Raw genomic sequence first — 26,742 nt, 5'->3', positions numbered from 1 at the left:
TTTGAACAACTTTCGAACAACATTGCACATTGCATTTAATTTAATGAATGTAGGTCCCTGCCAGTTTAATAGCTGGGACTTACAGACTTTATTATGGTGATTTCTGAAACTTTGCTTAAAATTGTATTTACTTTACTAGCACACTTCATAGCCTGTGCTACAGAAGCTCAGAAAGAAATGATTCTCTACCTGCTTTTATAATGTCATTAGTCAACTTAGTTTCTTCCTTTTCCTCCACTCAAAGAGCAAGTTTCTAAAGAATAAGATTCAGTCACAGCTCTCAAAAATCTTGTACTCTGGAAAAACCTTGTGCAAATCCCAAATTGCTAATTGCATGCATAAAAGCCCTAGGAGGTCAGGAAAAGAAGAAATTGTAAGTTGCTTTCTGCAACGTGCTGAAATAAATGATAATAACAGCTGTCATTTATTACATCTGCACCTTAGCCGGATGTGATATGTAAATTATCTCATTTAATACAACCAACGTGGGCAGATATGTATTTATACTTCCTCATTCTTAGATGTGGAAACTAAACTTCAAAGAGTTACCTAAGATTACACAGCTATTGATTGATGGACCAAGATTCCAAACCAGGCCTGATTTCAAAGGCCCTTGCACTCAGCAACACCACCTGTTACCAGACTAAAGTCCTCCTTCTGTACAGATCTCAACCATTTCTGCCATGGGAAAAGCTGGTAGGAGAGAAAACAGACTGGCAGGACTTCAGATTAAACATGGTTTGTGTTTCCTAAGGAATTTAGGAATTGAATTTCCTAAGGAGGCTGTTACACTCACTTAACCATGTCTCTTTAAAATGAATAAACAGCAGCTGGGAAAATACATTTCTTACAGAAGTATTCTATATGCATCCGACAAATAAAAAGACCCTCAACTCCAGATGTTAATGTAAAATTATCCAGATGCTACAAAATGATCATCCAGAATACCCGAGGCAAAAGAAAGTCAAGCTGAAAATTGATTTCAAAAAGAGAAATCAAAGTGGAGACACCAATTTGTATTTTTGCTAAGTTACAGAAGACTGGTTATTTCTCTGTTCTTTTTTAGAACACACATGTGGAAAGATCTCTCTTAAATGATAAAATAGAGTTGCAAAATTGGGAATTTCCTGGCTTGAGTAATTAATGCACGTTTTCTGGGCAACATTCTGGTGTCTCTGTAACATTTTGCTTCTGTGTTGTTTTTGGATAGAGGAAGTATATAGATCTCTGAGGGTGAAATGAAAAAAATAGAAGTCATTGTCATACAAATAATTTGTGTTATTAATATTCTTATGTGGATTTTAAAATTTAAATCTAGAATAATAGGTTATTTTGTTACCGACTTTTCTGGGATTTAGGTGTAGCTGTAGTACATAAATGAATGACATATGCAAATACCACAAAATTCTAAGCTAGCTAGTTCACTAATCAGAATATTCAAACTAGACAAATCAGTTCCCACTTTCAACTCCTAGGCATGATTTGTCTGATTTGGCTGACTGCATGGAAGACCATACATATATGTTTATGTGATGTAAACTGAGGAGTGGGGAAATGTACAAAGGAGTAGGTCATGGCCCTCTCCCTCTTGGAACCCAAAAGCTTTCAGCAATGCCTGGTAAACAGTAGCGTCTTTCAACTACCTAATCATCTAAGAAAGACATTGGGAAAAGATTTTATGTTAAATGTCTGCACATAAAATATAGAGTTTTTTTTAAAAAAGCAAATACAGAAAACATTCATTCTTATCACTGGATTTAAAACAAAACAAACAAACAAGCAAAAGTTTATTTGTATTCCTATCTCAAGAAACATCCTTTTTGTAGTTTTCCTTTAGGGAATTGTATGAGTTATAATCGTATCAATGGGAACTAACAAGAATGTCATTTAGTTTTGAATCTTTAGCTGTTCTTTAACCTTGCAGTCTTCTAATAAGACGACTTGTTTACTCATTTCTGCAGCTGTGGGTTCTGGACAGAGTTGTAGTGACATTATTTTTCAGAATAACCCCAAATCCTCTTTCCAGACCAGAATATCAAAGTATTGTTTGGTTCTGCATATATTTTGCTGATTGCTCTTGACCTAATTATTTTATACCTGTTCAACCTTGATTTGTATTTACCTTATGCTGTACAAGTTCTCTTGGGACTTTTTAATATATAAATATCCTATTTGATCTGCATCCAATTTTGGAGTCCAAAGTCTAAAGGGCCTGAAGATGCTATTTCTTTATTATTTAAAACAAATTTTAGTATCCTTGGAATTACTGATATCAGCTCCTTTTCACATTTTGCCTTTGCTTGCTTTTTTGATAAAAATCCCATTTGGCTAAAAAATTACCTGTGTTATTTTCAACGAAAGGAAGTTAGGCACCAACTGTGCTATTTTCCATTGATAGGGATAAAATGTTCCAAACTACCTCTCCTCTGAGTCCTAGTGTAGAGCCTTACCATGGAACAGCTGAGGATGATGGTTATTTCTAGCCTCCCCTCTCTAGGGTGCCTCAAAGACACTAGTGAGCCTTGGCAAATTTCAGTTGAGTGTTTGTGCAGGTAGAAGGGTACACACACTTTATGTTGCCCAGGACACTATTCCTTCTCATTTTGCTACTGTCTTAATGATTTATCTTCCTAAGAACACTATTTGTAGTCTTCTGTCTATGTTACAGGCTCTTTGTGTGGTCACAGAGTTTTTATTTGTTTGCTTTGTTTTGTTGTTGTTTTGCCTATATTTAAATGGCCCATGTTGCTTAATGGAATTAACTAGTAGAGGGTATGTCATGGCACCCAGACAACAAACTGTAAGTGCTGAAGACAAAACCAGTTACTTGACTTTTGGCTTTTCTGTCTGCCTTAGGATTCCATCAATTCTCAGATGCTTTTCGGCTAGCCATACTCTCAAGAAAAATGTGTGTGCTTTTCTTAGCACGGAACACCAGCAAAAAGAGTACATCCATCTCCTGCCAACTGGATTGATTCATTTATGACAAGAACTTAGAATTCGAACATTACCCCCGATTGTTTTGGGAATTATTAAAAGATTGTCAATGGAAAGATTTACAAAAACACTGGAGAAAATGAGGGGCTAACACACTGCAATTCTAGTGACAGAGCCCCTCATGCTAAAGAGTGACCCTCACATTATGTAAACATTGTTGGAAAACAATTATAAAACAGGATGCATTGTATAAGCTAAAGCTAAAACTCAAAATGTTTCTATTCCTTATGCTGCTAAACATCCTTCTTTTTATTTTAACATTTACTTAATCACAATTGTTGTACAGGGAAATAATTCTGCCTAAAATCTGTTTCTATGACATGTTTCTGCAAGGCAGGTGTTTTGTTTTTGTTTTTGTTTTCCCTAAGTGTATGTTTAAAATGTAATTTTCTCATCCTGAAACTGTTTTACAGTTTGGTACAAGCAGCCTCTCTACTCAATTTATTCAGTTATTCAGTAGGTGAAATAATTATGGTGAGTCAAGGCAATTGCTAGGAACATAGCCTGTCTCCCATCACTCCCTTCCACATTTTCTATGTGGCAACCACACAGTTCCCTAGACAAGTCACTACAGTTTTTTTTCTCTCTCTCTCGGTAATCTTGTAACCAGACTTTTCTGTGCTAGAGATCTTTTCTCTGACTTATTTCATCTCTTATCTAATCCCCCCAAAGCATAATGTCCATTATCCCCTGCACCTAAGACAGTGTTTGCCATAAAGACAGTGCTCAATATTTATTTATTGAAAAAAATAGCTAAATGTTGAGGTCTACTTACTGGCTACATATACCCAAGAAATTTATTCATGATATCAAATCGTTTGGTGGTTGAACTGAAACTGTATTCCAGCTCATTTTTGTTGTCCTCTCTTTTTTTGTAACGCATTTGCTTAGTAGTGATTAATGTGTGAGCTGGTCTTCCACAGCTAATTCAACACAAAAGTTTATCTTTCTATAAGATAAATGGATACAACGTAACAAATTGAAATAATGGAAGAGAAAAATGTCTTTAACTGAAATAACTACTGAAATAACAAACTAATGTGGAGATAAAAAATAACACAAAATTAAATCATTCTGATAATTTTTTCTTTAAAAAGCAACAGAGGATTTTTTCCCTTGACATAATCTAAGAATTTTTACCAACAGTCTTGCAATAAAGGTAGTTTATCCTGAAGAGAGTAGTAGATAAGTGCTGTAAGTGGATGTCAGGTTTTAAAACACGTAAAATGCCCCTAAAAGGTGTCAACTGTCACTCCAGATACAATGAACATCTACACATGTGATTATACAATACATATAAGGGTAACAGAGTGTATCTATGTGGAAACACAGGTATATACATACATGCTTTATATTCTGTGAGCCAAAACAACACAGTTCCCAAACTTACTACTGGTAACCTGTATACCACCAACTTTCATGTAGTTCCTTACAACAACTGATATAATGCCTGATTACTAGCATAAAATATTATTTGCTATTCTCCCCTTCCCTACAAAATTTAAAAACAAATGTAGTATGACTCAGGTTTAGTTTAATATACACCATATTACTAATTTGGTAAAGAAAAGCCCTTCACAAAATAAATTATTATACTTATAAATTGTTTCAGTGAAAGGACTTGCCTGATTTCCCATTGATACTTTTGCTAAAATACTGTGTGCATCTGAGGTTATACTTAGGACGGTATTCCTGCAAGTATTTCTATTCATGCTTTGGCAGATATTAGTTTAAACCATATGAAACTGCATTTTAATTGACTAAAATAGTCAAATATTGGCATTTTCCCATGGCTCGACATAATAGTAGTAGGCTCGGGTTTAGAAGGCACTTACAATTTGAATAAGGAAATAAATAATTCTGATTACTGAATGAAGCTAAAGAACAAATTTACACAAAGGAAATATAATTTTCTAACTTATAATCTTGCCAGGACTGCCATTTTCCTTTGCAAAATAAGTATCATAGGATTTTTGTTATCCCTGATTAATTTAAATTACATGTCTTATGTACTACCCAGGTAGCAGAATTGAGCAACATTTTTCATTTACATTTTTCCAATGAAAATATTTGGCTGTAGTCAGTCTGCTATGGTGCAAAATAGTACACATCCTCAGGCTAGAATGCTTTGCTGTAGATTTTTCTCCAGTTTTCACTTCATAGCAGGGGGCCTAGTAAAGCAGCTCCTGATATCTTTTTAAGTTTGCTTATAAAGTGTAATCATAACCATTCCACTCCTGGGTTACTTGTCTCAAGGACTTTTGATGATAGCTCTAGTGTTGAAATAGTTTCCCTAAGGATCAGAAGCTTATTTTAATAGCTTCAACATCTTTTGTTGTATTTTCAAGTATACTTTTGCCATAATGATGATAGTACATTATCTTTCCCGTGTAAGACTGATTAACTGACACACCCTTGGGTTTTTCCGAGTAGAGATGGTGGATGGCATTTAATTATCCACGCAGTGTCACACAAACTCTTGTGACCAACGGTAAATACACATTTAGAAAATGACTGATTGGACCTAAGTGTTCCATTTATGAAGTGGAATGATTATAAGGTTTGCCATCAGAAGATCTGGACTGGACCTGGACCAGAGATTAGTGTTGAACATTTACCACAATGTGACCTCAAATCAGTTCTTTCACCTCCATCTGTAAAATGAGAATAACAACAATTTTGGCTTCAAGCATCTCCAAGACTTTGGTGAGGATCAGATGGAAGAATGCATGGCAGAGTGCCTTGTAACTGACACAGCACCATAGACAAATAGTTATTGCCAATATTATTGATAACACAAACAATAGTTAATCCATTAATCCTCTTCCTTTTGCTTGGGAGTCATATTTTAACTGAAAGGCTTAAACTCTACTTAGGTAACGTAAAATAAAACTGATAATAACCAGCAAATCTAGCATGATCCGCCATTCCATCATGGAATGTTTGCTTGTGATTTTAGGCCTGATTATAGATGTTATAATATGAGTTTTGACAACCTGAAGTGCTTCTTATAATATCAAGTTCATTTAATAGTTCTTTTCTTTCTTTATGTAGAGAATAAATATTGTTCCTGCTTCACAGTTTGGTAATCTCAATAGACTTCAGAACTGGGACCTGAATTATTGACAACAGTTTATAATTTTCAGTTCAGAAAACATTTTCTATAATAAATTGCAAAGAATATAAGTAGAACTTTTTTTTTTTGCAATAAGGTGCTAGCATATTTAAATGCTTCTGTGCCTATCTGTACAATATTAACAATGGCCAAGAGTGGATTCTATGAAACCATACTGTTTTTCATACAAGAAGTAACAGGTCTACACAATGAAATCTGAAGTTTATTTGGATCAAAACTGACAAGCTTTGAAGAAAAGTCCAGAAGATTAGCAGTTTAATAAATTGAATGGGATAGAGGGCTGTCTTTTCTGACAATGGGATCGATGATGTCAATTCAATTCAGATAGAATTTTACCTGAGTAGTCAATTAATAATAAAAATAACAGAAAGAATTAGCTTGAGCCAAATAAAAGAAAAACGTAATTTTTAAAGTTTTGTTTGACCAAAAATGTATTTACCTGTTGGTTTACTTAATGTTTTCATAAATTTTACTATAAGATGGAGAATTACTATATCTCTGTCAAAGTAATATTGATAAAATTACCTATAGTTTGGAGAAATATATCTCTTTTAAGTCATTTAAAACCCTAGTTTCTACAGCCTCACTTATGTGCATAAAGTGGTTAACTATGTCCCAAAAATATAATTTTATTGGTTTTAGCAGCCAATTTTAAAGACTTCATAAAAGGATTTATGTATTAAGGCATTTCAGAATTTTATTTCAAAATGTAGTGACATTATTATAATGGGTCTCAACTATGTCTAACACCGCATTATGTTCTCTCTTATAGAAATGGACAAGAAAAAGATTCTTAGAGGCCTTCCTTGTGGACCATTAAAGTCGTAGTCAAAAACTGAAACGTGTACAATGCTTGAGAAGTTCTGCAGTACTTTGACCATGCAACATGGGTTCTGTTGCCCACTTATAAAAGTAATGCATTGACTAATATCTCCCTATTTCTCCCAGCCTCTGCCCCCAACATAGAATCAACAGATTCTGTGTTTAAAAATGTTCCTGATGAGAAATCTTGTCCTATCCATTTTATCACTAGCCTATTTAATACGGTGTGGCCCCGGGACACCCACACACTAGCAGGCTCCATAACCATGCCTGGAAAGAAGTTAAACTCAATAGCTCATTCCACAGGTATATTGGAAGGAAGTTAAATTCAAATAGTAATGCTATAGTGGATGCAAATTAATATTTAAAAACATTTTCTGAAACACTTTTTAAGTAGCTTCTATTGGATCTCCCGTAATGTGATCCTTATTAAAACCAAATCAGGTATGCGTTTTGAGGAATCTTCTGTGAGTAAAACCCATATCACCTTCCTTATGTGTTTATAGTATTTGTTCAACCATTAGTCAATCATTTCATATAGTAAACTTTTAGAGGAATAACATGTCTTAGGAACTTGCATAGCAAAAAACAAAACAAAATCTTAAAATTGCTTTAACAATTATGCATATAAGTTACTATTATTGTCTTGGGAAGAAATGTTGGTCAGTGGATCTTCTGTATTGCTATTAGCTTTTGGGATTTAGTATTGAAGGGAAAATGTAAGTTCCCTTAAAAGGGAAGGTCTTTTAAGAACAGCTGAAAGGGAGGCTACAGATGGGTCGAATGGGTGGGGTGTGTAGGGGGGCGGGATTAAGGAATTCAAGCCCTCTCTAAATGTGGGTTACTTTCACTGAGGTTTTTATGGTCATATTTCCTATTGCCACGTAGAAGCAATGAATAAAGACACTAAAACACTAGACAAACAAAGTTATATTTAGACATCAAAAGCTCAAAATAGGCTAAGAGTAAAATGATCAAAAGTAATGCAAAAAGTCACTTTAAAAATTATTAAAGCAAACAAAATTCTGACAAGTCTATAGCACAATTGAAATACATTAAATTCCAGAAACAAAAATAAAAAATATTTAAAAAACAACACAAAAGAAATATAAATATACATCATTTACCAGAATAAAGCTTGAAGCAGAAAAACTGATAAATATAAATATGCCAAGATAGAATTATTAAAATCAGCGTTTTAAAATCATTAAAAAGATTAAAAAATGAGCAAGATAAAGAGGTTAAGAAATCAATTAAAGTGAAGGTTCAAAAAAATTATTAGATATAAAAATGAAGTAATTCATCAAAGCTAAAAGGTAAAGAATTTTTTTAACCTAAAACATGAAAATACTAAAATCCCAAAATAAAAAATAAGCAGCAGCTCAAACTCAGGCCTGTGCAATCTCACAGAGTTTCAGCAGGAACTGCTAGGAGGGGGGACTCCTGAGCTTATAGGGCAGAGCAGATTTTCCAGGAAACCCCAGACACAGAAGGAAACTTTTAGCTTTGTACCTTTCTGGTGCTCTGAGAATACACTGAATTCAAATCACAGCTCCAAAAATTACTAGCTGTGGAACCCTGGGAAAGTTATTTGACCTCTCTGTAATACCTGTTTCTCAACTGTAAAATGGGACAAGTATTAGTATATATGAATTTATACATGGGAAATTTCTTAGATTAACACCCTCCATAAAATAAATGTGCAACAAATGCTAGCCATCATTTGTTATTGTTATTATTATTGTTGTGGTTTTATTATTATTTTTGTCTACTTGGCCCTGGATTAACCCTACATTAGCACTGAGACCCTCACCTATTCCTTCTGGTCCTCCAACTTCAGCAAGCTTGTGGTTTTTTGTTTGCTTATTCCTTCAGTCTTGTTCAGTAGCCTCTGCCTTCCCTAGCCATGGCCTCATGTTGTATGGCTGTGTCCCTCTCATGCTCCCCACTCTCATTCCAGGCTGAGCCAGCTCAGTCATTTCATAGTTAGGAGTGGGCTTAAGCCAATGTTAGCTACTGAACCTTGAGAATAAAAAGCCTGGAAATACTATCATATCGTAGAGGTTAAAGAGAGTGTTGCCATAAAAATCTAATTTGATTGTTATTATAACCACGTAAACTGGCTGGGGCACATATTAGATGGTTTACTCTTCTTTCTGAACCCTATTGTTAATCCTTGGCAGAGCTACCTGAAAGACAAATCCAAGTAATTCCCCAAAAGTCAGTGTGCAGTGTCTTTGTACCTTCTTTCACAACCCTAAGCTTCCTTACCTAGCTTAACAGAAGCTTACCCTTCTGTTCCATCTCAGTGGATCCTGTTCCACAACACTGAGAGAACCAGGTCTCTTAAATATTGGTGTTTTCTCCTCAGGATTCCATTCTCATTCAGTTTCTCCGGCCATCTTTGTTTTCCAACAATACTGCATTAATTTAACAGGGATTTGTGGACACTTTCTGGGCATAATATATATATATATATATTTGGAGGAGTAAGGAAGTCTAGTAACTGATCAACAAAGAAAAAGGAGGAATATAATCCTCTTAATTTTATCTTTATTAAAGAGATGTATTTTTAAAATATAACAATAAATTACCTTAAATAAATTATGTATTTTATGTGTGTGTCATTCCAAAATATTTCAGCTGCTCTGTGTATTCCAACCAGAGTTGAAACATTTCATTTTTTAGAGGACTCCATATAAACCTCATTGTAAGGAGGTACTTTAATATTGTTGCTCCAGGTACTGATTGGCCCCACATTGGTCTAAAAAGAATTATTTTTAGAGAAAGGAAGCCTGAAACCCCAAATAATTATTTACCTAAATAATTACCAATTACCAATAATTACCAATACAAATTAGTAATACTCCACTGTTTCTCCCTAAAGGAACAATTGCAAGGGTAATTGAGAAAGGCTAGGTCTTCATTTCCATTCCCTCATTTCCATACAAACTCACATGCAAAATCATGTTATAACCTTAACAATGTTATATCAAAGGAGAATTTCTGAAACATTTTTTAATACAGTCTTGGGTTTGTGTCTTCCTTCTCCTGTATTTGCAATTCTAAGGATCACCATAATGTCAGATGATGAAAAGAGGAAGAAAAATATTCTGTCTGTATATATAAAATTCTGTCACATAGGAAATCAAAATAATATCAAAGCTCTACATACAGTTTACAAAAAAAAAAAAGTGTCTTCAAGATTTAATGATGGTTTCTCCAGGGATTTTTATACAAGCCTGCCATGTTTCAAAGCAGAATCAAAGTGAATCTAAGTTCCATTGAGCTGCAGTCCAGGAGAGTGAGAAGGTGGTGGTAAGAAGGAAAGGAAATCATATGTAAATAACTTAAAGGCCTCTGTATGAGGAAATGGAAGCAAAATCACTATGGTAACCATGAATATTTAACTAGCAGTCTAGTGACAATCCAAATAAATTAAAAGCAATAATGTGAGTCAAAGAAAGGGAAAAGTCTCATACAACAGAAAAATATTATAATTTTAATTCTAGGATCTCTAAAGCAGTGCCATCTAGAAAGTTCGTCCTCCTCAATATTATTACTGTGATTCTTCTCTCAGCTACCCCTTTGACCATCAATAACCTAGTTTTAGTTCGAAGTTTATTTGCTCAACTCAAACCTGCCAAGAGACTCAGTCCACCAAAACCTATCACATTTGTTGACAGAAAAAGTTAGTCTCTTTCTTCAGTTGGAAGTAGTTAGAATGACCAATATTCTTTCCCTAAATAACTGGTGCCCTGTTCTCCCACAGGGTTTAAAAGGCTGGAAATAGCTGAACATTAAGACAGGAATACAGACATAAGAATCACCAAGAGTACTTGTTTAAAATATACACAGGGCTTAATGAGCCTCTGACAAATATAATGAATTAAAAGTTCTGGTCTCAGGAGTAACTATTTTTCAAATGCTCCTAGGTGATTTCCAAGTAAAGCCAAGTTCTCGGGGTGCTTCCAAGTGGCAGTTCTTGTAAGCAGTTCTCAATAGCATCTGGGCTACTGCTTTCTGCAGAGGCAGCACTTGGGCTGTGATAGTAGCTCTCGATGGCTTGGTTCCCTGGGGCACTGCTGGACATGCATGCTATGTAGCTGTTCCCACAAGAGCTCTACCCTGTGGTTGGCCTCAAAGTAATGGAGGCCCCTGCAGTCTGTTGCTTCATACCCTGCAACTCCTATTAGGGAGCTCAGTATCATTTGCTCAAAGCAGGACAAAGTAGGGTCCCTGCTGAACCTTCTCTTGGCATTGATGATAGAAAATTGCCCTTCTAAAATAAAACTATTTTAAGGCTTTTGCTCAAAGCCTCCTTCTATTCGCATCTTGGATAACGACACACCCAGTCATATTATTATCTTGCCTATATCCTCCATTATCCCTCCTTTGCCAGGCCCTGAGACTTGATACCTTACGATTATCTCATAGCTCAGAATGAGCTTCTCTTCTCCCTTTGGGTGCAGGCCTAGGATGCTAGGCTTCAGGGTTAAGCTCTTTCTTGGTAGTAGTTGAACCCAGTTCTCTAACATTTGTTGATCTCTTGAAATCAATGTGGAGTGGAGGGCAGAGAAGGGGCCAAACCAAACCATGAAGGGAAACAGGTGGGAGTAGCTGGAGTAACAAACAAAGCCAAATAAAACATCAGAGATGATGCAATTAAGATTAAAGAGGCCATAGGAAAGGCCAGACCTCTCCAGTGATGATATGGACATAGGGCAGTATTGAAGTTTGGATACAGAGGCTGAAATTGAGGGCTTGAATATCCTTTAATAGATTGATGAGAAATTTACCTAAGGTATCTTTCAGCTGTAATGTGCTAAAGATTTTGGCACATGTCTCAAAAATTCTTTAGACAAGTGGAAATGTAATAAACTTTAGACTCAGTGGATTTGGCATTAGTCACAAGAAAACTATTTCCTATTAATGTTCTAAGCCTAAAACATGAACATTGTTGTCTAACTAGTGTGTAACAATTGAGACATGTTTATTTCATAATGCCTTGTTACATGGGTGGGCCTTAAAAATTCCTCTGGGCCAGGCATGTTGGTTCATGTCTGTAATCTCAGAAGATTGTAACTTTAGAAGACTAAGGTGGAAAGATCACTTGAGGCCAGGAATTTGAGAACGGCCTGGGCAACATAGCAAGACCCTGTCTCTACAAAAAATTTTAAAAAATTAGCTGGAGGCTGATTTTTTAGGTAGGAAGATTTCTTGAGCCTAGGAGTTTGAGCCTGCAGTGAGCTATAATCATGCTACTGGACTCTAGCCTGATCAACACAATGAGAACCTGTTTGTAAAGAAGAAAGAAAAAAGAGGAAGGAAGGAAGGAAGGGAGGAAGGCAGGGAGGGAGGGACTTGTTTTTCTTATTTCTGATGTATTTAAGGAATATTTTGAAGGTCTGGAAGAAAATGACCATTCAATGCTTAGTCAAAAATATACATTACAAATCACAGTAAATATTTAGATACTGCTGTCCACGTTAAAAATCTATCTAAAATATATATACCTACTATGTAACCATAAAAATTAAAAATAAAAACATTTTAAAAATCTACCTATTAGAAGCACAAGCCCCATAAACCAATAAAAAAGAAAAAAAATGCATATATTAATAAAAAATGATTGATGCAATGAGAAACTGTTTCCTCTGTAGTACTGGTTCCCAAAATCCAGAAGCCCAGTTTAACCATGAAAAAACATCAGGCAAACCCAAATTGAATAATAGTCTATAAAATATCTCTAAATATCTCTTAAAATATCTCTTAAAACTGTCACAGATCAGTGACTAAATGCAAAACAGTACCTGAATTGGATCCCAGAAGAGAAAAAATGAAATTGGTAAAATGAATGAAACCTGAATAAGGTCTGTGGTTTAGATAACAATAATGTATCAATGCCAACTTCTTAGTTTTAACATGTGCATTGTCATTATTTAAGATATTATTCCTAGGGATAGCTGGATGAGGGAATGTGAGGATTCTCTATAATCTTCATACATGTGTGTAAACTTAATTCCAAAATAAAAAAAATTAAATGCATGTGCAACTTCGCTTCTATTTATGGTAGATTATACAGTAAGAGTCAACACTCTCAATGACAGCAACTAGACAAACTGGATAAATATACAAAAACATATGTTTAAAGCCATGTGAGAGGTATCAAGAGAGTGAAGATAACCTTCTCAACGTCAAGGACAAAAGACATGTCTAGACAGGTGATTGGTACGTTGTGACAGCTTTTGTCCTGTGAGCATTTTCCTGTCCAGACACATGGCTGAGAGACTGAGCAGCACTTTTGACAGCCCTGCTGTATTAGGAGGACAAAAGTTGGATTCCAGGACTGCATGGGTGGGACTTTCATAATTCCCACACACGCTGGCTTGGACTCCAAAGATAAGCAGCATTGGAATGAGCGTATACTGGAATTAAAGCAGCTGTCATTGGGTTATAGCAATGCTTTGAATCATCTGAATGTCCCAGAAATTTGAATCCCTAAAATTGAATTAAGATGATCCAGATTTCCATTGCCTGGCAGTAGCATCAGAAAGTTCACACAGGATGAAGACAATATACTAGCTCTCAAATTATTTCTACACATTCTCTTTCAAATACAACTTCTGTTATACAAAGATAATCAGGCACATAAGAATGTAAGACAGCATAAAAAGAATCAGCAGATGAAACAGAAAATAAAATATATCCAAAAAGGCCATATATTAGAATTATCAGACAAAAACTTTTAAGGATAATTTTTACTTCATGCTCAAGGAGATTAAAAATAGAATATTGAAAATTTTAGAATAAATCATATTATTAAATTAAAATTTTACTATAAATATAAAATTTCAATGTAAAATGAGAAACAACTTCTATTTGAAAATGAACCAGGCTGGGCACAGTGGCTCATGCCTATAATCCTAGCACTTTGGGAGGCCAAGGCGGGCGGATCATGAGGTCAAGAGATCGAGACCATCCTGACCAACATGGTGAAACCCTGTCTGCACTGAAAACACAAAAATCAAGTGGACATGGTGGCACGCGCCTGTAATCCCAGCTACTCAGGAGGCTGAGGCAGGAGAATCGCTTGAACCCGGGAGGCGGAGGTTGCAGTGAGCTGAGATGGCGCCACTGCACTCCAGCCTGGGTGACAGAGCGAGACTCAGTCTCAAAAAAAAAAAGAAAGAAAGAAAAAAAGAAAATGAACCAGAGAAATTTAGAAACTGAAAAATATATGAAATTAAGAATCCTATGAATAACTTTAATAGCAATATTTACATAGCTGAGAAGAGAATTAATGAACTAGAAGTAATCCAGAAGAAAATACCTAGAATGAAGATACAAAAAGACAAAAGGATGAAAACTAAAGTAGAGAGTTTAAAATACATAGTGTATACAGTAAAAAGTTCCAAGTCATTTTTAATTAGAATCATAGAGCAGAGGGAATGCAGAAGAAGCAATATTTAGAGAGGTAATGACTGAACAGTTTTCTGAACTGATGAAAGACATCACTTTGCAGATATGTAGAAAATAAAAAGGTACAATCTAAAGTAGAATTGCCCAACAGAACTTTGTGCAATAATGGCAGTGTTGCTTTCTGCCCAATCCAGTGTGGTGGCTGCTAGTCCCATGTGGCTACTGAGTACTTGAAATGTGGCTAGTGTAATGGGGAAATGGAATTTTAATTTAATTTTGATTAACTGAAATTTAAATTTGAATTACCACATATGGCTAGTGGCTATTGTAGTGGGCAGTGAAGATCTGAAGCATCATAGTAAAACTACTGAAGAACAAAGAAAAAAATATTTAAATAAATCAGAGAAAAGTCACTCCAAAAGATAGCAATCAGATAGCTGCATTCTCTACATAAGCAATGGAAATCAGAAAACAATAAAATGTGCCAAAAGAAAATAACTGCAAACCTAGAATTCTACATCTGATAACAATATCCCTCAACAATGGAGGTAAATTCTGTATGTACCGAGTTTAACACATAGGCATTATTGGAGATGAATTTGCATATTGGCTTTGAGACTTTTGAGATAAGAGTTGTTGCTGGTTTTCCCATATTCTGAGAAGTTATCTTCTCAATGTGCCTCCTTCCACTCAAGCAGGGGGAGATTTATTGCTCTCTGTATACACTACTGTTATAGTACTTATGCAATCATGTTTTATTTACTGGTTTATGTTTGTTTCTCTTATTTGACTGTCACTTCTCTGTAAAGTTTTGAACATAAACAATTAATAATTGTATTCCAGGGATTATGTGGAAGTACATAATTTTAAAACTAAAGCTGATGAGTGAGATTTATTCCACAGCTACTTTGTCTGGATAATGTTAGAGAAAAGTATCCAAAACTTTTAGAATATCCTCAAATGTTATATGATAGCCAAAGCTATATTATTTTAGAAAATATCATGCTGCCTCAGAACAATCTGGGCATTGAACTAATTCATCTATTAAAGAAATTTAATCCCAGAGAGATTAAATCATTTGACCAAGGTCCCACAAATAACTGGAACCAGTACCAGAATCCAGGTCTTTTAATTCCTTGTGTCTTTTTCTATGCCATGATATCTCAGAATTAGGATTCTTTCTACTTACATTAGATCCAGCAATACTGTATCTCCTCTGAACCATTTTTAAGTTTAGCGATTGTCAACTTTTAAAAGTCAACTTCTAGACCTTACCAGATTATGGATGAAATATTTACCTGAGAATCCGAGACCTCAATTATTATTTCAGTTATATTATCATTGAGCTGAGAGTCTTGGAGGATATCACCTGTCTATTCAAAAAAGTAACATATTCCACAAAGTAAGCTACATAAAATGAATAGATAGCCTAGGAGAGGTCTGAATTTAATTCTTATTCTTCAGTCTTATCATTCTATTGCAAATATTTTGAATTACTTTCTGTTCCTTATTTCATTCACTTCCCCATGAGTGACAAATAGATGTAAGGAAACATGTCACAGAGATAGTTCAGTCAGTTGCTCCTCATAGTTACCATCAATAAGCAGTTTTTAGTAAGTGTTGTTTAGGAGTGAAAACAATATAGCCAATTAAAGAAACTAACTAATTAACTAACAAACATGTCTTTTGTTTCATATTGGCAGGCTGACTTGGTTTAAGGAATGGAGAACCATTATTAATGAAGGGAGAGAATGGGTAGGGTATACGCTTGTGACACGCATGTTACATACCTGCCTAAGTGTATTTTATATTGCTTAATAAATTTCTGAATTGAATCATTTTTAAAGGTATAGAATAGTCTTAAATTATTAGAGAATTATTAGTCTTATGTAAACTGAATCTAGGATAAAAAATAATAAAAATTCAACTCAAAACTCTTTCTGTACTCCCTACTCCCATATCCTCAGGCCAAACTGGCCAGGAATTGGATGCCTCTAGGCACAAAGCAGGTTGAACAGCTGTTTGACTCACTGCATTTGAGTCCTTGTCATTTGGCAGATTGAGATTTCTGCTGAGAGTACCATTTGGAATGTTTTTCCCCAAAACTGGTATTTTTGAACATGGAATTTGAAATATAGTGAAGCATTGGTATACATTAATATAAAAATAGTGCCTAATGAGAGTCTGACAGATTTATGCCAAAACCCTAATTTTCCCTAGAATTGTTGAGAGATAACCCTAGATTGGCTGGGGTGGGCATGATAGAATGTGAATATGGGTTTTCTGAAAATGTAAGTATAAATGATGATACTAGCTTCAGATGTGTGGACTATGTGGGAGAGAATATCAGACATGAGTATCAATGGAGATATACATAATTAGGTAGGATGAAAGGAGGTGGGTCACATATACTAAAGGGAGACAAGTTAGGGAAGCATACTAAAGAAATATTGGATAATTCAAGAGAGTCACTAAGTCAAAGTTTGGGTATTTGAGAGAAGACTAAGGATAATAATAAAAATAATAGTAGTAATGGTTATTATTTCCTTAATGGCAACAAAACAATAAAAATAGCACAGAGTACTTAGTGTGCATTTCAGCATTGTTCTAATGCTTTAAATACAATAATGCGTTTAATCCTCTTGACAATTATATGAGGTAAGAACTATTATTATTCCTGATTTATGGGCGATGAAACTGAGGTGCAGAGAATTTAAGTAACTGGATCAAGAACACACAACTAAGCCAGAAAACAAAAAAAAACAACCTCCCCGCCCCCACACACAACTAATAAACTAATAACAACTGAAGCCATGGTTAGAATATGTGGCTTAAAATCAATGAATGAATCTAAAACCTTAACCACAGGATGACAGACACTGGAGAAGAACATATTTGAACTAAGCACGTAACCTAGCTTGCACATCACTGAGAACCTAAGACTTCCTGCACATTACTGTTCCACAAAGCCTGACCCAGGGAAGAAACCCCACTGTAGCCCTATGTGGTGACAGCAGAAAAACATCAAAAGATTGAAAGAATTACTTTTCATTTGGGTCTTTCATGTGGATTACATGTCTTCACAAATTCATTTCTTTTGTCTCCATCTTCAGACCAAAGTACACTCAAATGTAAGGCCACCTTTAAGGTCTCCAATCCTTCTCTAATCATTAGCAATCCTCATTGTTGAGAAAGTCTCTTTATATGTAAAATTAATCATTGACTTTCCAGATTAAACCTATTTCCTCTTCTCTGATCTTTACTGGAGATGGGAGACACATGAAGGTAGTTAAAATTCTAATCACCTCAGGTTTTTCTTTTTTATTCAATAACTCATTTAAATGTACTTTTGCTAAATCCTATTTTAAAATGTCCCTGACATTAATTACTGATATATTCAGGTCTTTCTGACAGGCCTATTTCGCCATCTCAAATGTGCTTAAATGGTGAGTTTTCTCATCTTACCTCTCCATTTTCTAAGGGGTGTATCTTGGAGTAAAATGAAGTGCAGATGACCTCATCGTCTTTGGCATATGACGGTGGCCCAGTGCGGGGATAAATATTGTAAAGGGTTAGGCACTCCGTGTCTGTCACAGCATGATACTGCCAGGGCTTGTATTCAACATCATCAAGAGAGCGTTCCAAAATCCAGTTTCCAGGCCGGGGGGAGTTAGCTGCCTTCACAATCACATACGCGATCTGGAACACCTAGGGAAGTATAACAACAACAATAACATTGAATTCCCAAATATTCTCATCATTTTATGTCAAATATAAGTCTAAATGCTGCAGTAGATTTTATTTCAGATTTTATTCTATAATCTTATAATGTTCTCTGAAATGATTTTACTATTACAGGTTCATATCTAATAATTTTTTGCTAAGAAGTGATGTTTTGTTTTGACAACCATGGCTTTAAAAGAAATGAATTAAGACCGTATTTTAGTAACAACTCATTGGCAACATTTCACCTGATGTTTAAAGTTCCATTATAATTATTACCACCTAAAACATTTATTAATAGTACATACCAATTTACTCACCTTACTGTGTTAAAGACTGTAAAATACAAGCTAGAAATTCCCAGTGTGAATAGTGCTTGATAGTTTAGAAAACTTGTTTACTTATATCACATAATCCTCAAAAAAGTGCCATTTAGAGGGAGTTAGTATGGTACAGCAAAAACAACATAAACACATTCCTTTGTTCAGATTGTGGTTCTAGCATTGTGGCAGTAAATCCTCAATAAATGTCCATTCCTTTACATCCCCAAATAGAAAATAATGGAGGAGAAATTCCAGTGTTTTGAAGACAACGGATTGAACCTGAAACACATTAAATGAAGGGTTTCTGTACCTTCTCTTTACAAAAGGTAAACATGCAAGAAAAGGGGCAAAATAAAGAGGTATTGTTACTGTTAACAGAGTGACAATGGAGAGGAATGTGGCAATGCTCTATTTACAAATTTGTATAGAATTTGAAGATGTAAAAAAAGAAATATTCTAGATGTTTTGTGGTAGTGCATATCTGTGTCTTTACCAATGTAGTCCAAAAGAATGACATTTATGTACAATGTTCTAGGTAGAAAGACAGATATGAATTAGTTTAAATTACTATTCCACCATCAATGGGTTGTTAATATATTGTAATAATGAGACAAATGAAAAGTGCTATAATAATAAAACAGTATGATATGTTCTTGACTAGTAAATGCTATGAGGTATGAGAGCTTGGCAGCTCTAAGCTCTAAGTGGATGAGGTCACTGGTGGGGCACAATTGGGAGGACAGGCTCACTACAATGTGATTAACAGGACTGCTGAGCTACAGAGGGAATCCTGAAAGGGATGCTCTAGAAACAAATTTTATCTGCTTCATAGTTTTGACATGGTAACTCATGCATATGTGTATAGGATCTATGGTGTACCCTACGGGACTAGATTTAAAAATATAAAAATTTGGTATGGAATGCGGTAATACAGGTGGCTCTGATGCTATTCCTTCAAGATGTTTACTTGAATGCATGCATGCTTGAGAGCCATGGAGGGGAAATCACCCATCGAATGAGTCAAAGTAGGGTTAGTATTAGCCTTTTAGGCACAGTTGTGGAACAACTAGTGGATAAAATACTGAAATGCTTCTGTACTTGTTGACAAATCACTGCTGCCCAACCTCCCAAATGCCTCCTCTCCCCTGAGACCATCTGATTGACCCCAGCATAGCAAGGACAGCCAAGATATTTGTCCTGAGGGGTCTGGGCTTTGAGCATTCTGTTTTATTGAGTACCACTGCAGGTGAGAAATACTGATGAATTTATATTTACAAAGGCATATAGATAAGTATAACTGCAGATAGACACACATATCTATGTATGTGCCTGTAACTGCTTGAATATGCCAAGACATTTTGGGAGAGGAATTATGTGAACATATTAAAGCTGCCACCTTTAGGAGTCAAGAAAAGAAGAGAAGGACTTTTATTTTCCATCCCATATTCTGCTATATTTTTTGTATGAACATAAATGTTTTACTTTTAAATAAAATTATCTTTAAAATAAAGACAAAGTAAAATAAGTAACAGAGAAAGGGCAAAAGTAGGAACAACATAGAACATGTTACATCAACCATTATAAAAGATATTTGCTACTTATGCATTTTTAGGTATTATTCATAACGAATTGTTTTTTAGACAGTTCATGTTGAACAACTCATCACGTAGATGTCTTTATATAGAAATTCAACAAGAAACATACCAATGGATTAATCTTATAAAATGCACAGATAGAGTTGTCTCTGCTATAAAATATGAAATATCTTGGTCCTAACTACTGATAATCCCAAAGTATTCCTGACAAGGTCTTAAAATCATAAAGAAGAAGAATAACTAAATTGTGGGCTTGTGGAGGCCAGGGCCTCTAGCTTTTACACCTTTTTTTTTTTCCAGACTGCGTCTTGCTCTGTTGTCCAGGATGGAGTGCAATGGCGCAAGCTTGGCTCACTGCAACCTCTGCCTCCCAGGTTCAAGCAATTCTCCTGCCTCAGCCTCCCAAGTAGCTGGATTACATGCAGGTGCCACTGCGCCTGGCTAATTTTTTTTTTTTTTTTTTTTGTATTTAGTAGAGATGGAGTTTCACCATATTGGTAAGGCTAGTCTCAAACTCCTAACCTCAGGTGATCCACTTGCCTCCGCCTCACAAAGTGTTGGGATTACAGGCATGAGCCACCGTGCCCGGCCAGCTTGTACATCTTTAACCCATAACCCATTTCCCATTAGGAAAAAAAACGTACAGCTCACTGCCAGCTCTCATTTAATTTTACATAAACACATTTTTTGAGGCTGAAGCAAATCTGACTTATTTTCAATGTGAAAATAAAATATAAAAACTATTCTTAGAGTTATTTCTAAATAAAACTTATCTCTAATCCTCATGTAACAGAAATGTATATGATGATCAGAATTTAATAATTTTTTATATAGGAATGCTGTATTTTCTAGGATTTGATTTCGGCAATCAATAATTACTATATTTTGTATATGGAAATACTACTATCAAACACAGAATGCTAGAAATAGAATGATGTCTTTTGTTTCCAAAGTCAATATGCTAGACCTATGCAAAAATAATAATAAAAGTGAGATATTTCATGGCAAACTTTGGGCATAAGGTTAGGACAGTAAGCCACAAGTTATCTCGGGGTAAACATTACAGCCACAAATGCTGTCTGCAAGTATTCTTCAGGCAAATGAGAAATGGGTTAAAGATGCTATATTCCTTATTATAATTCTTCTGAAATGGTGGGCATTTGATATTTATTACATTTAGTTGGATAGCCAAAATCACTGTAATGTGCTTCCACGTTACGGTTATTAGTTTGACATTGGTCTTGCCTGTTTGTTAGAGCTTGAATCCCAGTTAGTATATATTGTCATCTGCAGGAACTAAGGCATACGTTCCTGGAGTATTTGCCCTATTAGGTCTCTGTGAGCTGAGAAAATTACTGAAACTCTTTTACCCTCTGTTATCCATTGTTTCTTTTCTAAAGACACAACCAGGGAAGAGATAATGAGATAATGAATACAAAATACTGCGTGTTCTTGTGAAAGAGAGAATCTAGGTAAATATTCCAAGTGAGCCTGTTTCCTTCCAGAAAAAATAAAAACATAGAGTTTTTTTAAAGATATAAAACAAAAAGAGATAGCAAAGCATATTAGAGATCACAGGTACCCACTAAGAAAAATAAGACTACACTAAGGTTATGGATAAAGAACTTTGCTTAGAAAGCACTGAGCATGTAAATATGTGATAAGGCCAAGTTCTCATGCAGCTACAATGTGGATTTATGACTTCATAGCTCCTGTGTTGGCTCTGGAATAATAGATAAAAATAATCCACGAAGAGAAGTTCTACTAGAGACCCCACAGACTCTTTCTATAATTCAACATAACTGCCAGCAGTGACATGGAAAAGCAGTCACCGCCTTACAGAACACTGAATGAGTCCCATTTCAAAACAATATCCCTCTTTCATTTATTTTCTATGGGTTCTTTCACATTCCATGCAAAATTAATTAAATTTGTTGGCATGGACTTTCTTTTGGACTTCTTAAATGACTTGAAAATCATGTAGTTTTTGAGTAAACTTTTAAAATGTAGTGAATAGCATTATTAAAAATGTAACAAATAGCAGTATTCTTAGCAGGCTTCAGAGAGTAATTGTAAAAATTTTAACAGTGATTTTCTAAGTACTGTACTCCAAATATTTAATGGCCCTAATAAAATAACTCTCTAATGTTTTCTATGCTACTTTTATTAACTGTGTCTTGTTTTCATTATAAAGACTCTTCAAAATCAGTAGTTATAATACCTCATTTCCAGATGTTCTGTTCTGTTCTGGTGTGCAGCAGGGAAGGCAGACACCCCATTAATAAGTACTAAAATGCTATGACTGCTAGGCTTTGAGGAACCTAAGAGAACATCTCATGATATCCAAGTGTCTTTTCTGTTGAAGGGCACTTGTTACAAACTTGGTGTCTTAAAAAAATCCCCAATAACTTTAAAAACAATACGAAGTGTTTGACAATTTACATAACAAAGGGAACTTTCTATTTCATATTCCATTTGTTACTCATTTGCATGTCATCTAACAAAATATCATTTAATTACTGATGTAGCATTGAATTAGATGTTCCTCCTATAATAAGAAGAGTATTAAGAACTTGATCTCATTTAGTGTGGAAATGGAGAATAGGGTCTTTCTTAAGAATCCTTTAGTCTCAAAATAATAAGCAACGGACAATGATCATCACATAGAGTTATGCTTTCCAATCTTGAACATCATGGCTAAGATAAAATGATATTTGTACAGCACTGGGGTTTTTACCAGTGTTCAGGAGACCTCATAGCCTGAAGTGAGCAGCCCAGGAACTCTAGCTACTCTAGACCCTTCCCTGCAGCTTAATATCTTAGCTCACCTATACCCATGTCAGTAAGTCTGAAAACCAGAACCAGTTTCTAGCACATGCATTGCTAAGTCTTGATTTAAAAAAAAAAAATCCTCGGCCGGGCACGGTGGCTCACGCCTGTAATCCCAGCACTTTGGGAGGCTGGGGCAGGCGGATCACGAGGTCAGGACTTCGAGACCAGCCTGGCCAATATGGTGAAACTCCGTCTCTGCTAAAAAATACAAAAAACAAAATTAGTCGGGGGTGGTGTTGGGCGCCTGTAATCCCAGCTACTCCGGAAGCTGAGGCAGGAGAATCGCTTGAAAACCGGAAGGCGGAGGTTGCAGTGAGCCGAGATCGCACCACTGCACTCCAGCCTGGGCAACAAGAGCAAAAAAAAAAAAAAAAAAAAATTCCTCTACTACGATTCTCGGGAACCCATTGTATCCCAGATCCTTTGTCCCCAGAAGAATCACAAATCTAAGAAATGCTACTAAAGAGTACTGTGTTTTGGAGATTTACAGAGACTTTTGAGCACCACTGTTACACAGTTAAGAGACCCAGCCAAAGTGTGATTCTGTAATGATGTAATAAGGCCATAGGACTTCTGTTTCCTTAGGCTGATCTCCACAAAAGCCGTAAAAATATTAATGAAGTTCACTCTCTATGGAAGACAATGCTTTATCCTTCTCATAGGACCTGACTTACTCTCTTCTATTTATTCTTTCTTAATCTCTCAAGAGAACAGCATGTGTCTAATTTCTGCTCAATGTTGAGCTCCGCCTCCTTCCCATATTGCTATTTGTCCCTGAACTCCTATAGCAAATTGATGTGCATGGAACAAAAATGCTTCACTTCTAAAGAGGTTCTGCACTTTTCTAGTATGTGCTCTTGCCCATGTTATGGATTTTAACATTTCCATGTACTGTGATGCCATCTCTAATATATTTGGAAAGCTCATCTGTACTCTCAGTTCTAATAGTGCGTTTTTCAATTCTCTTATTTATCCAAATAGGAACGGTGGCTTTCATTAAGTGATGAGAGTTATACAATATCAGAACCAGAAAGGATCATAGACATCATGTTTTCAAGCTTAATACCCATTGGAATAATCTGGGAATCTTTATAGAACTGCAGGTAATGTCTCTCTGTTTGAGTTGATACATATAGCCAATACAATTATCAGCTCTTCCCCCGTGACACGAAAGAAAAAAGAAAGAAAGAAAATAGAAACCAATAACAAGAAAAGGATGAGAAGGGTTTAACATTTTTCCGGAAGGTCTGTGGTGAGTTGCTGAGGAAGGAGAGCGGAGGTCAGGGCCTAAAGTACTGAGTAGCTGCAGCAGGGCAGAAGTCTAGAACCTCACTGTGGTAGGTCTGATGAAAACAGAGGTGAAAAGTGGGCTGAAATGGAGAATGTATTAAGTCTGTGTACAACAGAGGATTCATTCGAAGCCCCCCATCCCCACCTAAGCCACACAGAACCTGGCTCTTACTCTGTAACAAAAATGTCTAGGCAATCTCAGAAAATTGTTCACTCTCATCTTAAAAATTCCCTGAAGAGATACTCATACAGATTCTGACAATGCTATAAGTGGACTTGTTTAAGTCAAGCATCAGTGATAAAATTTTTAAATGATGTTTTAAACTTAAAAACATTAATATGGAAATATATCTAATTATTATTTTCTGTGTGAGTTTTATGTCCCCTTATAAGTTTACATTTACTTCAATAAACCTAGAATAATGTGGTGGGGAGTTCAGGAGGAGCTTGCTCACCCATATTTTCTATCTTCAGGTAAATTTACTTCAAATACTTTCACATATAGTGAAACGATTTGTAATTGTCACTGAATTATTAAGTGCAACCCACTTATCCAACCTCCTACCCCTACCCCCCAAGTGTGTACTGCAGTTAATTGCTAAGCATGAAATTCCTGAAGTTGCAGGTAAGCAAACAGGCCATTTCACCTCCTGTGTTGTAACTGGCTCCTGTATTATAAGAGAAAAAGAAATACTCTGCCCTCAATTAAAACAGACTTTTTATACTCACATTAAACTTATCAGAAGTTAACACATTGGAAAATGAGTTATTCCACCACCTCAGAATTCCTAATAATAATAATCTAACTGGATGACTAATGATAATACTTTGAAGAGAACATTTTCAATTATTTGTTGAAATTGTTTTTCAAAAGGGTTTAAATCAATGCCTAACTCTTCAAGGGACAGTATTTGAAGGACTTCTCTATCTCACTCTGCAAAAAAGCAAATCTCAAAGTCTAGCTCTGAAAAAATAGCAAGAGTTATTTTCAATGTCCCTAAGAGAATATATAAATGTAATGCAATTTCATTTTTTCATGAAAATGTTAGTTTTTTTCCTTAGTGCTGAACAACTTGATTATAAATGTGATTTGGAAGAATTTTAACAAGCAATAATAAGCAAGAAAACCCTGAGATGGAAGAGCAATGAATGGCGGGATTTATTGTTAAATGAAAAAAGCAACATGGAGTAAATTGCTATAGTACACAGGATGCTACAGTTTACCACAAGGTTCACTGTGTATAGTTTACTGTGCAGTTTACTATGAAGGGAGCCCCCATAAAATGATGGACCTGTGGCCATTAATGCTGATCAATGACCAGAAACATCCCCAAAAAAGAGACACCCAGATATTTTCTGCAGTGTGATGGAAGCACATAGCACAATCTATAAAGTGGTTGTGCCAAAAATATGAACCCTGAATCAGAGTAACTCTCTAAATTTATCTATCAGTTTTCAGGAAATATAGTAGTAGAGAAATATGCAAACAGTACTACAGGAACCCTAAGTAGCAAAATGCAGGATGTAAGAAACACTATTGGACACACAGCGTGGTTTCTTCAAAAAAATAAGTTGCAAGGAAGTAAAAATGTTATTGATTGAGAGACTTAGATATATCGAACAAATGCAGTATGTGACTTCTTGTGAATCCTGATTCAACTGTTTTTAAAAAACTTGGAAGCAGGTGTGATGAATTTGAATACTGAGTAAATATTTGTTAATATTAAAGAATCAGTAGTAATAGTATTAATTTTTAGATGTGACAATGGTTTCCTTTATAAAAGAGTCTTACCCTTCAGAGATACATAATGAAGTAGTTACGAAGTGAGTAATACATATGGAATTTGCTTCCCAATAATCTGGAGGGGTGGAGTAGGATGTGGATGAGTTGAAAACTGATACAAGAGGGGTCCTGAGTTAATACTTATGGATGGGTGTTGGGTACATTTGAGTCCATTGTATTCTCTATACTTTTGTGTATATTTGAAAATTTTTATATCAGAATAAAAAAAGCTTGCTAATGCATCTCATTTTAGTAAACAAACTATTGATTCCCTTTCACATAATAATATTACTACTACTGGTAATTTAGTGCTTGCTCTTACAGAGCAAACATTTAATGCATTTTCTTAATTATCTTGATAAATGGTTAACTCTGCCTCTTACTGTGAATACACTGCATTCTTAGCTCAAGAAATATGCTTTAATAATTCTTTCAAATTAATTATCAGCTCTAAAGGGTATCGTTGGCCCATAAGGTCTCACAATTTTAGTCCAGTCTTAAGAAAACGAGTAACACGAGTGAGCAGAGTCCAAATTGGAATGAATAAGGTCCTCCCTCGACTTATTAATGCATTTAGTACGCCATGCTTCATTAAGTTGCTATCATTTTTAACAACGTCAGCTGCAGGGAAAACCCAGGCAAGCATTTTCCTTGTCTTTAGCAGTACCCTTGACATCTATTCTCTTCTCACATATTTTTCTCTCATTTGAAACAATCTGTGGTTTCAAAAGATTGACTTGCCTCCTGTGAATAAGTCATTGGCACAGCATGGCTTTCCCACCAGCTACTGGTAAAAGAGCAGGTAGGCTGAGTCCCTCA

General features: G+C 35.4%; 1 protein-coding gene across 6 annotated transcripts in view; it reads right to left on the bottom strand.

Moving 5' to 3' along the window:
• The window catches only part of LAMA2 (laminin subunit alpha 2), a 631,365-nt gene that overhangs the window by 402,298 nt on the left and 202,325 nt on the right, over nt 1-26,742 (bottom strand). For all 6 annotated transcript variants that reach the window (XM_055391635.2, XM_055391626.2, XM_055391631.2 and 3 more), the window contains exon 4: nt 17,843-18,085. In XM_055391635.2, the coding sequence (XP_055247610.1) occupies nt 17,843-18,085 (243 nt within the window). The remainder of the gene's footprint in view (nt 1-17,842; nt 18,086-26,742) is intronic.

This window comes from Gorilla gorilla, chromosome 5 (assembly GCF_029281585.2).
Source record: "Gorilla gorilla gorilla isolate KB3781 chromosome 5, NHGRI_mGorGor1-v2.1_pri, whole genome shotgun sequence".
Taxonomy (NCBI): Eukaryota; Metazoa; Chordata; class Mammalia; order Primates; family Hominidae; genus Gorilla; species Gorilla gorilla.
The sequence above is the reverse complement of the archived record's forward strand: the minus strand, read 5'-3'. Positions and strand labels throughout refer to the sequence as shown.